The following is a 15,335-nucleotide window of genomic DNA, read 5'->3' on the forward strand; positions in this document are numbered from 1 at the left end:
TTCAGGCTTAAACCACCTCTGTTCATGTCTTCCATAGAGAATGTCTTGATCTACTTCCAATAAGGTCTGTGTTTGGTTCAGGCTTAAACCACCTCTGTTCATGTCTTCCATAGAGAATGTCTTGATCTACTTCCAATAAGGTCTGTGTTTCGTTCAGGCTTAAACCACCTCTGTTCATGTCTTCCACAGAGAATGTCTTGATCTACTTCCAATAAGGTCTGTGTTTCGTTCAGGCTTAAACCACCTCTGTTCATGTCTTCCATAGAGGATGTCTTGATCTACTTCAGATAAGGTCTGTGTTTCGTTCAGGCTTAAACCACCTCTGTTCATGTCTTCCATAGAGAATGTCTTGATCTACTTCCAGATAAGGTCTGTGTTTCGTTCAGGCTTAAACCACCTCTGTTCATGTCTTCCATAGAGAATGTCTTGATCTACTTCAGATAAGGTCTGTGTTTGGTTCAGGCTTAAACCACCTCTGTTCATGTCTTCCATAGAGAATGTCTTGATCTACTTCCAATAAGGTCTGTGTTTCGTTCAGGCTTAAACCACCTCTGTTCATGTCTTCCATAGAGAATGTCTTGATCTACTTCCAATAAGGTCTTCAGGCTTAAACCACCTCTGTTCATGTCTTCCATAGAGAATGTCTTGATCTACTTCAGATAAGGTCTGTGTTTCGTTCAGGCTTAAACCACCTCTGTTCATGTCTTCCATAGAGAATGTCTTGATCTACTTCCAATAAGGTCTGTGTTTCGTTCAGGCTTAAACCACCTCTGTTCATGTCTTCCATAGAGAATGTCTTGATCTACTTCCAATAAGGTCTGTGTTTCGTTCAGGCTTAAACCACCTCTGTTCATGTCTTCCATAGAGAATGTCTTGATCTACTTCAAATAAGGTCTGTGTTTCGTTCAGGCTTAAACCACCTCTGTTCATGTCTTCCATAGAGAATGTCTTGATCTACTTCAGATAAGGTCTGTGTTTCGTTCAGGCTTAAACCACCTCTGTTCATGTCTTCCATAGAGAATGTCTTGATCTACTTCAGATAAGGTCTGTGTTTGGTTCAGGCTTAAACCACCTCTGTTCATGTCTTCCATAGAGAATGTCTTGATCTACTTCCAATAAGGTCTGTGTTTCGTTCAGGCTTAAACCACCTCTGTTCATGTCTTCCATAGAGAATGTCTTGATCTACCAATAAGGTCTGTGTTTCGTTCAGGCTTAAACCACCTCTGTTCATGTCTTCCATAGAGAATGTCTTGATCTACTTCAGATAAGGTCTGTGTTTCGTTCAGGCTTAAACCACCTCTGTTCATGTCTTCCATAGAGAATGTCTTGATCTACTTCAGATAAGGTCTGTGTTTCGTTCAGGCTTAAACCACCTCTGTTCATGTCTTCCATAGAGAATGTCTTGATCTACTTCAGATAAGGTCTGTGTTTCGTTCAGGCTTAAACCACCTCTGTTCATGTCTTCCATAGAGGATGTCTTGATCTACTTCCAATAAGGTCTGTGTTTCGTTCAGGCTTAAACCACCTCTGTTCATGTCTTCCATAGAGGATGTCTTGATCTACTTCAGATAAGGTCTGTGTTTCGTTCAGGCTTAAACCACCTCTGTTCATGTCTTCCATAGAGGATGTCTTGATCTACTTCAGATAAGGTCTGTGTTTCGTTCAGGCTTAAACCACCTCTGTTCATGTCTTCCATAGAGGATGTCTTGATCTACTTCAGATAAGGTCTGTGTTTGGTTCAGGCTTAAACCACCTCTGTTCATGTCTTCCATAGAGGATGTCTTGATCTACTTCAGATAAGGTCTGTGTTTCGTTCAGGCTTAAACCACCTCTGCGTTTTGATACCCATGTAAATCTCACTAGGAAAAGGTAACGTTTGTCAACATATTTTCATAAATCCACTCTACAAAAAAAAAGATCTTCGCTTATATTTAGCCAATATTGATCAGAGTTACCTTGTCCTATGGATATCTACACAGTTATAAAATTGGCACGGTGGTGTAAGCACACAAAACACAGACCTTATTTTAAGTGAGTCTAAAAAATATCCTATGGACTAAATGAATAAAGGAACCAATTTTCAGATTTTGCTAGAAGGTGTCATGGGAAATATGACTCGCACTCTGGTAGTCAATTCTTACCATGTCCATTATTAAAATAGGATTTCCTGCATATAGAAATGACAGTTTTTGTTTTCAACATTCATCACAGGTAACTTAAACTCTATTTTTATTCAAACAGTTGAGTGTATTTGTCTCCTAAGCAGACTCTTCAGTATCATTGTCACTTCAGTGCTTTGAGAGACTAGTCAAGGACCATATCACCTCCACCCTACCTGACACCCTAGACCCACTCCAATTTGCTTACCGCCCAAATAGGTCCACAGACGATGCAATCTCAACCACACTGCACACTGCCCTAACCCACCTGGACAAGAGGAATACCTATGTGAGAATGCTGTTCATCGACTACAGCTCGGCATTCAACACCATAGTACTCTCCAAGCTCGTCATCAAGCTCGAGACCCTGAACCCCGCCCTGTGCAACTGGGTACTGGACTTCCTGACGGGCCGCCCCCAGGTGGTGAGGGTAGGCAACAACATCTCCTCCCCGCTGATCCTCAACACGGGGGCCCCACAAGGGTGCGTTCTGAGCCCTCTCCTGTACTCCCTGTTCACCCACGACTGCGTGGCCACGCACGCCTCCAACTCAATCATCAAGTTTGCGGACGACACAACAGTGGTAGGCTTGATTACCAACAACGACGAGACGGCCTACAGGGAGGAGGTGAGGGCCCTCGGAGTGTGGTGTCAGGAAAATAACCTCACACTCAACGTCAACAAAACTAAGGAGATGATTGTGGACTTCAGGAAACAGCAGAGGGAACACCCTCAAACTGAATTGGTTCACTCACACTGACAGCGTCGTGAAGAAGGCGCAGCAGCGCCTCTTCAACCTCAGGAGGCTGAAGAAATTCGGCTTGTCACCAAAAGCACTCACAAACTTCTACAGATGCACAATCGAGAGCATCCTGGCGGGCTGTATCACCGCCTGGTACGGCAACTGCTCCGCCCTCAACCGTAAGGCTCTCCAGAGGGTAGTGAGGTCTGCACAACGCATCACTGGGGGCAAACTACCTGCCCTCCAGGACACCTACACCACCCGATGTTACAGGAAGGCCATAAAGATCATCAAGGACATCAACCACCCGAACCACTGCCTGTTCACCCCGCTATCATCCAGATGGCGAGGTCAGTACAGGTGCATCAAAGCTGGGACCGAGAGACTGAAAAACAGCTTCTATCTCAAGGCCATCAGACTGTTAAACAGCCACCACTAACATTGAGTGGCTGCTGCCAACACACTGTCATTGACACTGACCCAACTCCAGCCACTTTAATAATGGGAATTGATGGGAAATTATGTAAATATATCACTAGCCACTTTAAACAATGCTACCTTATATAATGTTACTTACCCTACATTATTCATCTCATATGCATATGTATATACTGTACTCTACATCATCGACTGCATCCTTATGTAATACATGTATCACTAGCCACTTTAACTATGCCACTTTGTTTACTTTGTCTACATACTCATCTCATATGTATATACTGTACTCGATACCATCTACTGTATGCTGCTCTGTACCATCACTCATTCATATATCCTTATGTACATATTCTTTATCCCCTTACACTGTGTATAAGACAGTAGTTTTGGAATTGTTAGTTAGATTACTTGTTGGTTATCACTGCATTGTCGGAACTAGAAGCACAAGCATTTCACTACACTCGCATTAACATCTACTAACCATGTGTATGTGACAAATACAATTTGATTTGATTTGATTTTCAGAGCTGTGTGTGTTTTACAGATGGCAGAGAAAAGCAGAGCACCAGTGTGGGACTATTACATGGAATTGGCACCAGGGAAAGCAAGGTGTCTTATTTGTGATAAAGATGTAAACATGGGGTCAGCAACGACTAAATCAAAACATACCACCAACCTGTGGAATCACCTTAAGAACACCCATCCAAAAGACCATAATATGTATTATATTAAGTTAAAATAAAAGTGTTCATTGTTCATTCAGTATTGTTGCAATTGTCATTTTTACAAAGATGTGTGTGTATATATATATATAATTTATATATAAATACATTTTTTTTAAGTCGGCAGATTAATCGGTATCGCCCCCCCCCTCCAATAATCTGTATCGGTATCGGCATTGAAAATCATATAATCGGTCGACCTCTAGTGTGCACGTGTGCGTGTCTCAGTGTGTGTGTATGTCGTTTTAGGTCAGTGAAGTTCACATGAGGTCAGTGTGAGCTGGTATTGGCCCAGCTCCCACATTAGAGACAGAGTGACAGAGCGAGTGTGACAGAGCGAGAGTGACAGAGAGAGAGTGAGGGAGAGTAAGAAGAGAGAAAGAGAGGATCGAGAGAGAGAAAGAGAGGAGCGAGAGAGAGAGAGAGAGAGAGAGAGAGAGGAAGAGAGAGAGAGCGAGAGAGAGAAAGAGAGGAGAGAGAGAGAAAGAGAGGAGAGAGAGAGAGGAGAGAGAGAGAGAGAGAGAGAGAGAACGAGAGAAGAGAGAAATAGAGAAGAGAAAGAGAGGAGAGAGAGTGAAAGAGAGGAGAGAGAGAGAGAATGAGAGGAGAGAGAGAAAGAGAGGAGAGAGAGAGAGAGAACGAGAGAAGAGAGAAAGAGAGAAGAGAAAGAGAGGAGAGAGAGTGAAAGAGATGAGAGAGAGGAGAGAGAGAGAGAAAGAGAGGAGAGGGAGAGAGAAAGAGAAAGAGAGGTAATAAGATGAACACCAGGAAGTTAACCTCAAACCTCCTCATTATGTTACAGAGAGAAAAGTCTAGTAGGAGAAAGAGAGAGAAAGTGATAAGAATAGAGTTTGTTTAGGAAAGACTAAAGATGAGAGAGTGAGCCAGAAATAATGAGATTAGCAGAGATGTATTTTTAGTGAGGAGGAGACCTATTCAGTGGTTTCTCTCTGCCCACGCTTTGTCACTCAGCTGTGAGGAGTAACAACGTTGTGTGCGAACACGCTGCGCCAGATAACACACATCCATGAACAACACTCACTCTCTCTCTTTCACGAACACACATCCTCTTAAACACACACACACACACTTCTCTCCACCAGGCCACCGTACTCTGCCCAGTGGAGGGGCCAGTGAGGATAGAGTAAGACAGGGAGAGGTAGAAGAGGAGACAAAAGCGTATCAAGCTGTACTATACCGTTGATGAAATGAAACATTTAAAGGTCAAGCTCCTGAGCTCTTAGGAGGAAATATAATCTCTGGTAACTGTAGACTCTGGCCCTGAGGAAGCCTGGCCTGTTCATTCACTGTGAACTCTATAGAGGGGAGGAGATGTTGGCATGGCTGACTGCAGAATGGCTTTCCTCCTCCTGAGAGGCACGTGACAGAGAGAGAGAGAGAGAGAGAGAGAGAGAGGAGACCACTGCACAGTTAGAGAGAGAGGAGACCACTGCACAGTTAGAGAGAGAGGAGACCACTGCACAGTTAGAGAGAGTGAGAGAGGAGACCACTGCACAGTTAAAGGAGAGAGAGAGGGGAGACCACTGCACAGTTAGAGAGACAGAGAGAGAGAGGAGAGCACTGCACAGTTAGAGAGAGACAGAGAGAGGAGACCACTGCACAGTTAGAGAGGAGACAGAGAGAGAGAGAGGAGACCACTGCACAGTTAGAGAGGAGACAGAGAGATAGAGAGAGGAGACCACTGCACAGTTAGAGAGAGAGAGACAGAGAGAGAGAGGAGACCACTGCACAGTCAGAGAGGAGACAGAGAGAGAGACAGAGAGAGAGAGGAGACCACTGCACAGTTAGAGGAGAGAGAGACGGTGAGTGAACAGAAAATGAAATAGAAAGAAAGGCACCTAGAAAGAGGGGACAAGGTAGCTGAGTCACACGAACACACACACAGGAAGTGACAGAGAGAGAGACTATACTGTGCTTGTTTTGGGCTGTTTCTTAAAATGAAGAGGTGACCTCTAGAGAGAGAACTGATAACCACACAGCAGATAAGAGATGAGAGAGGACAGGTTTTTAGGACAGGGTGTGTTAACCACACGGCAGATAAGAGATGGGAGAGGACAGGTTTTTAGGAAAGGGTGTGTTAACCACACGGCAGATAAGAGATGGGAGAGGACAGGTTTTTAGGACAGGGTGTGTTAACCACACGGCAGATAAGAGATGGGAGAGGACAGGTAAATTTTAGGACAGGGTGACAGGTTAACCATATGGCAGATAAGAGATGGGAGAGGACAGGTAAATGGACAGGGTGTGTTAACCACACGGCAGATAAGAGATGAGAGAGGACAGGTTTTAGGACAGGTGTGTTAACCACACGGCAGATAAGAGATGGGAGAGGACAGGTGGGAGAGGAAGGTAAATGGACAGGGTGTGTTAACCACACGGCAGATAAGAGATGGGAGAGGACAGGTTTTAGGACAGGGTGGACCACACGGGTAAGAGATTAGGACAGGGTGTGTTAACCACATGGCAGATAAGAGATGGGAGAGGACAGGTAAATGGACAGGGTGTGTTAACCACACGGCAGATAAGAGATGGAGAGGACAGGTAAATGGGGAGCAGATAAGAGATGGGAGAGGACAGGTAAATGGACAGGGTGTGTTAACCACACACGGCAGATAAGAGATGGGAGGAGGGAGAGGACAGCAGATAAGAGATGGGAGAGGACAGGGTAAATAGGACATGGGGTGTGTTAACCACACGGCAGATAAGAGATGGGAGAGGACAGGTGTTTAGGACAGGGTGTGTTAACCACACGGCAGATAAGAGATGGGAGAGGACAGGTAATTGGACAGGGTGTGTTAACCACACGGCAGATAAGAGATGGGAGAGGACAGGTGTTAGGACAGGGTGTGTTAACCACACGGCAGATAAGAGATGGGAGAGGACAGGTGGTTAGGACAGGGTGTGTTAACCACACGGCAGATAAGAGATGGGAGAGGACAGGTGGTTAGGACAGGGTGTGTTAACCACACAGCAGATAAGAGATGGGAGAGGACAGGTAATAGGAGGACAGGTGGGAGAGGGAGAGGACAATAGGACAGGGTGTGTTAACCACACGGCAGATAAGAGATGGGAGAGGACAGGTGAATGGACAGGGTGGACACAGCAGATAAGAGATGAGAGAGGACAGGTTTTAGGACAGGGTGTGTTAACCATATGGCAGATAAGAGATGGGAGAGGACAGGTAAATGGACAGGGTGTGTTAACCACACGGCAGATAAGAGATGAGAGAGGAGAGGACAGGTTTAAGAGATGGGAGAGGACAGGTAAATGGACAGGGTGTGTTAACCACACGGCAGATAAGAGATGGGAGAGGACAGGTAAATGGATACAGCAGATGGGAGAGGACAGGTTTTAGGACAGGGTGTGTTAACCACACAGCAGATAAGAGATGGGAGAGGAGGGACAGGTTTTAGGACAGGTGTTAACCATAAATGGCAGATAAGAGATGGGAGAGGACAGGTTTTAAATAGGACAGGGTGTGTTAAATATGGCAGATAAGAGATGGGAGAGGACAGGTAAATGGACAGGGTGTGTTAACACGGCAGATAAGAGATGGGAGAGGACAGGTAAATGGACAGGGTGTGTTAACCACACGGCAGATAAGAGATGGGAGAGGACAGGTAAATGGACAGGGGTGTGTTAACCACACAGCAGATAAGAGATGGGAGAGGACAGGTTTTTAGGACAGGGTGTGTTAACCACACAGCAGATAAGAGATGGGAGAGGACAGGTAATAGGACAGGGTGTGTTAACCACACGGCAGATAAGAGATGGGAGAGGACAGGTTTTTAGGACAGGGTGTGTTAACCACACAGCAGATAAGAGATGGGAGAGGACAGGTAAATGGACAGGGTGTGTTAACCACACGGCAGATAAGAGATGGGAGAGGACAGGTTTTTAGGACAGGGTGTGTTAACTACACAGCAGATAAGAGATGGGAGAGGACAGGTGAATAGGACAGGGTGTGTTAACCACACGGCAGATAAGAGATGGGAGAGGACAGGTGAATAGGACAGGGTGTGTTAACCACACAGCAGATAAGAGATGGGAGAGGGAGAGGACAGGTAATTAGGACAGGGTGTGTTAACCACACAGCAGATAAGAGATGGGAGAGGGAGAGGACAGGTGAATAGGACAGGGTGTGTTAACCACACGGCAGATAAGAGATGGGAGAGGACAGGTGAATAGGACAGGGTGTGTTAACAACACAGCAGATAAGAGATGGGAGAGGACAGGTAATAGGACAGGGTGTGTTAACCACACGGCAGATAAGAGATGGGAGAGGGAGAGGACAGGTAATTAGGACAGGGTGTGTTAACCACACAGCAGATAAGAGATGGGAGAGGACAGGTGTTAGGACAGGGTGTGTTTTGGTCAGCAGAGAAAGGAGATAGATACGAGACAGAGGGAGAGAGAGAAAGAGAGCTTCAATTGATCCACAAAAAGGGTTCCAAAATGGTAGTTCAGCTGTCCCCATGAAGAACCCTCTGTGAAAATTTTCTTCATGGAACCCAGAAGGGTTTTTACTAGGAACCAAAAATGTTTCTTCAAAGGGTTCTCCTATGGGGACAGCCGAAGAACCATTTTAGGTTCTAGATAGCACCTTTTTTTCTAAGAGTGTAAGGTGTGTGATTGTGCTGTTTGTGACTAGCCCTTTCTCTCTGTAACATAATGAGTAGGTCTGAGGTTAACTTCCTGGTGTTCATCTTATTACCTCTCTCCTCTCTCTCTCTCTCTCTCTCTCTCTCTCTCTCTCTCTCTCTCTCTCTCTCTCTCTCCTCTCTCCTCTCTCTCCTCTCTCTCTCTCTCTCTCTCTCTCTCTCTCTCTCTCTCTCTCTCTCTCTCTCTCTCTCTCTCTCTCTCTCTCTCTCTCTCTCTCTCTCTCTCTCTCTCTCTCTCTCTCTCTCTCTCTCTCTCTCTCTCTCTCTCTCTCTCTCTCTCTCTCTCTCTCTCTCTCTCTCTCTCTCTCTCTCTCTCTCTCTCTCTCTCTCTCTCTCTCTCTCTCTCTCTCTCTCTCTCTCTCCTCTCTCTCTCTCTCCTCTCTCTCTCTCTCTCTCTCTCTCTCTCTCTCTCTCTCTCTCTCTCTCTCTCTCTCTCTCTCTCTCTCTCTCTCTCTCTCTCTCTCTCTCTCTCTCTCTCTCTCTCTCTCTCTCTCTCTCTCTCTCTCTCTCTCTCTCTCTCTCTCTCTCTCTCTCTCTCTCTCTCCCTCTCTCTCTCTCTCTCTCTCTCTCTCTCTCTCTCTCTCTCTCTCTCTCTCTCTCTCTCTCTCTCTCTCTCTCTCTCTCTCTCTCTCTCTCTCTCTCTCTCTCTCTCTCTCTCTCTCTCTCTCTCTCTCTCTCTCCTCTCTCTCTCTCTCTCTCTCTCTCTCTCTCTCTCTCTCTCTCTCTCTCTCTCTCTCTCTCTCTCTCTCTCTCTCTCTCTCTCTCTCTCTCTCTCTCTCTCTCTCTCTCTCTCTCTCTCTCTCTCTCTCTCCTCTCTCTCCTCTCCTCTCCTCTCTCTCTCCTCTCTCTCCCTCCTCTCCTCTCCCCTCTCCGTCTCTCTCCTGTCTCCTGTCTCTCTGTCTCTCTAGGATGCGGAGGTTTGCCTACTGTAAGGTGGTTCTGGCCACCTCCTTGGTGTGGGTGATGTTGGACATGTTCATCCTGCTCTACTTCAGCGAGTGTAATAAGTGTGATGACAAGAGGGAGAGGGGCCTGCCAGGCAGGGACGGTGAGCACACACACACATACACACAAACACATTGCACACTCATACTCACACACACACACACACACACACACACACACACACACACACACACACACACACACACACACACACACACACACACACACACACACACACACACACACACACACACACTCACACCTCTCTCTCACGCTGTGGTGTTGTAGATACAGTATTGCGTCCCAGGGAGGGTCCAGGAGAAGGAGGTAAACCTGTGGTGATTTCTAAAGAGAACCAGGAGAAGATGAAGGAGATGTTTAAGATCAACCAGTTTAACCTGATGGCCTCGGAGATGATCGCATTCAACAGAACCCTGCCTGATGTCCGCCTGGAGGGGTGAGTCTATAGCTGGTAATCCATCTTTATTGTCCATTATACAGTGAACAACAGATCCTCTCTAGTCTGGAGATAATCACCTACAACAGATCCTCTCTAGTCTAGAGATAATCACCTACAACAGATCCTCTCTAGTCTAGAGATAATCACCTACAACAGATCCTCTCTAGTCTAGAGATAATCACCTACAACAGATCCTCTCTAGTCTAGAGATAATCACCTACAACAGATCCTCTCTAGTCTAGAGATAATCACCTACAACAGATCCTCTCTAGTCTAGAGATAATCACCTACAACAGATCCTCTCTAGTCTAGAGATAATCACCTACAACAGATCCGCTGTAGTCTAGAGATAATCACCTACAACAGATCCTCTATTGTCTAGAGATAATCAACTACAACAGATCCTCTCTAGTCTAGAGATAATCACCTACAACAGATCCTCTCTAGTCTAGAGATAATCACCTACAACAGATCCGCTGTAGTCTAGAGATAATCACCTACAACAGATCCTCTATTGTCTAGAGATAATCAACTACAACAGATCCTCTCTAGTCTAGAGATAATTACCTACAACAGATCCTATCCAGTCTAGAGATAATTGCCTACAACAGACTAATACCATATCTTTATTAAAGCTGTGCTATATTGTCCATGTTACAGTGAACAACATATCCTCTATAGTCTCGAAATAATCACCTACAACATATCCTCTCTAGTCTAGAGATAATCACCTACAACAGATCCTATCTAGTCTAGAGATAATCACCTACAACAGATCCTCTCTAGTCTAGAGATAATCACCTACAACAGATCCTATCTAGTCTAGAGATAATCACCTACAACAGATCCTATCTAGTCTAGAGATAATCACCTACAACAGATCCTCTATAGTCTAGAGATAATCACCCACAACAGATCATCTCTAGTCTAGAGATAATCACCTACAACAGATCCTCTATAGTCTAGAGATAATCACCTACAACTGATCCTCTCTAGTCTAGAGATAATCACCTACAACAGACTAATAACATATCTTTATTAAAGCTGTGCTATATTGTCCATGTTACAGTCAACAACAGATCCTCTCTAGTCTAGAGATAATTACCTACAACAGATCCTCTCTAGTCTAGAGATAATCACCTACAACAGATCCTATACAGTCTAGAGATAATTACCTACAACAGACTAATACCATATCTTTATTAAAGCTGTGCTATATTGTCCATGTTACAGTCAACAACAGATCCTCTCTAGTCTAGAGATAATTACCTACAACAGATCCTCTCTAGTCTAGAGATAATTACCTACAACAGATCCTCTCTAGTCTAGAGATAATTACCTACAACAGATCCTATACAGTCTAGAGATAATTGCCTACAACAGATCCTCTCTAGTCTCGAAATAATCACCTACAACAGACTAATACCATATCTTTATTAAAGCTGTGCTATATTGTCCATGTTACAGTGAACAACATATCCTCTATAGTCTAGAGATAATCACCTACAACAGATCCTCTATAGTCTAGAGATAATCACCTACAACAGACTAATAACATATCTTTATTAAAGCTGTGCTATATTGTCCATGTTACAGCGAACAACAGATCCTCTATAGTCTAGAGATAATCACCTACAACAGACTAATAACATATCTTTATTAAAGCTGTGCTATATTGTCCATGTTACAGTGAACAAAAGATCCTCTATAGTCTCGAAATAATCACCTACAACAGACTAATAACATATCTTTATTAAAGCTGTGCTATATTGGCCTTATGCCACAAACCCAGAGGTGCCTTGTTGATATTACAAACTGGTTACTAAGGTAATTAGAACATTAAAAATAATGTTTTTGTTACACCCATGGTATACAGTCTGATATACCACAGCTTTCAGCCAATCAGCAATCAGGCCTCAAACCAACCAATTTATATTTAGCAATAAGGCCCAAGGGGGTGTGATATATGGCCAATATACCACGGCTAAGGGCTCTTCTTATTCCTGGATACAGCCCTTAGCCGTGATATATTGCCCATATATCACAAACCCTCGAGGTGCCTTATTGCTATTATAAACTGGTTACCAATATAATTAGAGCAGTGAAAATAAATGTTTTGTCTTACCCATGGTATACGGTCTGATATACCACGGCTGTCAGCCAATCAGCATTCGGGGCCTGAACCAGACAGTTTTTAATATAATATAGATAATTGCAGTGATTTGGTATTAGGTTATTATTGATGATTATTAGTTATTGTTATGGTTTGTTAGTTAGTTACAGATGATTAGTTATAGGTCATTAGATATAGATGTTAGACAAATATCTGTTATTATCTAGTTTGTTATTGACGATTAGTTAAAGATGATTCGTTATAGATGAAACGTTATAGATTATGTTAATGACTCGACCTTCCAGGCGTATGAAAGATCTGTTTGTGTTCTTCATTTCAGCTGTCACATTATTTGACATTATGAAGCGTAGTTCCCCAGAACACTTGAGTCTCTCTTCTGCAGCGCACATGAGATGAATTTACACTACAATTCACTATTAAACGTTTGCCACCCGATATCTTATAATGTCTTTCTGCCAGAAATCAAAAAGTTCTGGGTGAGTTATCTGTACTGCTGCTAAATCTCTCCCTGTGCTTCCTTTAGCGTTTATATCTTCTACCTTTCTTCTCCCCTCTGCTCCTCTAGCTATGCTTGTGTAACTTTGTGAGCAGGATTTGCATTTGCGATTAGTTTATGTTAGTTTTCGCTCATTTGCGTTTAGCTAACAGCATCTATGTGATATAGCTATTAGTTTGTGCGAATTTTGTTAGCATTCTGGTATTAGAGGCCCAATGGGCTTTTCTTGTGTTTCTAGCACCCCCTTGTGTGCTGTGCCGGTTATACCGTAAATCCCGGGATGAGAGAAGGTTGGGATGACGAACATCTGGATACCGCCCATGCCTAACACACACACACACACATCCTTGCCTGGAGTCAGACAGTGCACATTGATGTGTGAAATGTGTTTCTCTTTCTGAGCTTTAGTTGATTACTGAGAGTGTTTTGTCCCAGGCTCGTCTCCCTCCACCTGCTTTTCCAATTAACAGATAAGACTCAGTCAATAGCAGCAGTGACTGGGCTGGAGTTGGGCTGGGTGGGGGTGAAGCTGGGCTGGATAGGGATGGGGCTGGGCTGGGTGGGGGTGGAGCTGGGCTGGATGGGGCTGGGCTGGGTGGGGGTGGAGCTGGGCTGGATAGGGGCTGGGCTGGTTGGGGGTGGAGCTGGACTGGGTAGGGTAGGGGTGGAACTGGGCTGGATAGGGGTGGGGCTGGGTAGGGTTGGAGCTGGTCTGGGGCTGGGTGGGCCTGGAGCTGGTCTGGGGCTGGGTGGGTTTGGAGCTGGTCTGGGTCTGAGTGGGCCTGGAGCTGGTCTGGGTCTGGGTGGGCCTGGAGCTGGTCTGGGTCTGGGTGGGCCTGGAGCTGGTCTGGGTGGGGCTGGAGATGGGTGGGGCTGGAGCTGGTCTGGGTGGGGCTGAAGCTGGTTTGGGAATGGGTGGGGCTGGAGCTGGTCTGGGTGGGGCTGGAGCTGGTCTGGGATTGGGTGGGGCTGGAGCTGGTCTGGGTGGGGCTGGAGCTGGGTGGGGCTGGAGCTGGTCTGGGTGGGGCTGGAGCTGGAGCTGGTTTGGGAATGGGTGGGGCTGGAGCTGGTCTGAGTGGGGCTGGAGCTGGTCTGGGATTGGGTGGGGCTGGAGCTGGTCTGGGATTGGGTGGGGCTGGAGCTGGTCTTTGGCTGGTTTGGGTGGGGTGGGAGTGGTGAGAAATCAAAGACAACACATTAAATCACATACTAGACCAGCATGAGCCAAGATCCCTTCTGATGCTTTATAATTCAACTGTTAGTATGGAGGTTGGATGGGGAGGTCAATAGGATACTGCTGTATTGTGTGTGTGTGTGTGTGTGTGTGTGTGTGTGTGTGTGTGTGTGTGTGTGTGTGTGTGTGTGTGTGTGTGTGTGTGTGTGTGTGTGTGCTCCAGAGTTCCCCGTGTTTAATCAGAACCAGTGTGCAGCCCGTACTGACCTCCCCCACAATGTACTGACCTCCCCCACAATGTACTGACCTCCCCCACAATGTACTGACCTCCCCCACAATATACTGCCTCATCCATCACCCAGTTGTTCCTTTCACAACTTGTCTACTCTCTCTTTCTCCATGTGTCTCACACACACACACACACACACACACACACACACACACACACACACACACACACACACACACACACACACACACACACACACACACACACACACACACACACACACACACACACACACACACACACACACACACACACACACACACAAACAAACACACTCTTGATGATGATGAGTTATAGACGTCATGTTTTCTGTCTGTCTCGGAGCATAGATCATGTCTGGAAAGTCATGCTAGTAGCTCAACTGACGCAACTGTTTTACCCCCTCCCTAAGAGCAGAAACAACACACACACACACACACACACACACACACACACACACACACACACACACACACACACACACACACACACACACACACACACACACACACACCACGATTGTGTGTGTGTGAGGTAATAGGTTCCAGAGACAGAGCAGCTGGAGGAGGGAAGGAATCCTCACCTCTTCTCTCACCTCTCCTCCCCTGCTACATTCCATCACTCTGAGGGAGGGGTGGGGAGAGAGGGAACATTCTGCAGATATATGGAGGGAGGGCGGGAGGAAGCAGGAGGGAGGGAGGGAGCAGGAGTGAGGGAGGGAGGCAGGGCGGGAGGGAGCAGGAGTGGGGAAGGGAGCAGGAGTGAGGGAGGGAGGGCGGGAGGAAGCAGGAGGGAGGGAGGGAGGGAGGGCGGGAGGAAGCAGGAGGGCGGGAGGGAGCAGGAGTGAGGGAGGGAGCAGGAGTGGGGGAGGGAGCAGGAGTGGGGGAGGGAGCAGGTGTGGGGGAGGGAGTGAGGGAGCAGGAGGGGGAGGGAGGGAGGGAGCAGGAAGGGGAGGGAGGTATGGAGGGAGGGAGCAGGAGTGATTGAGGGAGGTAGGGGGGAATGAGTGAGTGAGGGTGGGAGGGAGGGAGGGGCGGGAGGGAGGGGCGGGAGGGAGCAGGAGTGGGGGGGAGGAGGGAGGGAGCAGGAGGGGGGAGGGAGGGAGGGAGGGAGCA

At 46.3% G+C, this 15,335-nt stretch overlaps 1 protein-coding gene and 1 long non-coding RNA gene across 3 annotated transcripts in view; one reads left to right on the top strand and one right to left on the bottom strand.

Moving 5' to 3' along the window:
- LOC127924438 (polypeptide N-acetylgalactosaminyltransferase 1-like) overlaps positions 1-15,335 on the top strand; it is a 64,098-nt gene that overhangs the window by 39,937 nt on the left and 8,826 nt on the right. For both annotated transcript variants that reach the window (XM_052509169.1, XM_052509170.1), the window contains exons 3-4: positions 9,652-9,791; positions 9,977-10,145. In XM_052509169.1, coding sequence (XP_052365129.1) covers positions 9,653-9,791; positions 9,977-10,145 — 308 coding nt within the window. In that variant the 5' untranslated portion in view covers position 9,652. The remainder of the gene's footprint in view (positions 1-9,651; positions 9,792-9,976; positions 10,146-15,335) is intronic.
- Positions 476-1,831, bottom strand: LOC127924439 (uncharacterized). The gene is made up of 3 exons (XR_008117914.1): positions 1,754-1,831; positions 617-920; positions 476-549 (listed from the first exon to the last, which is right to left on the bottom strand). It is a non-coding gene; the product is annotated as an uncharacterized LOC127924439 (long non-coding RNA).

The sequence above is a fragment of the Oncorhynchus keta genome, unplaced genomic scaffold (genome assembly GCF_023373465.1).
Source record: "Oncorhynchus keta strain PuntledgeMale-10-30-2019 unplaced genomic scaffold, Oket_V2 Un_contig_406_pilon_pilon, whole genome shotgun sequence".
NCBI classification, from domain to species: Eukaryota; Metazoa; Chordata; class Actinopteri; order Salmoniformes; family Salmonidae; genus Oncorhynchus; species Oncorhynchus keta.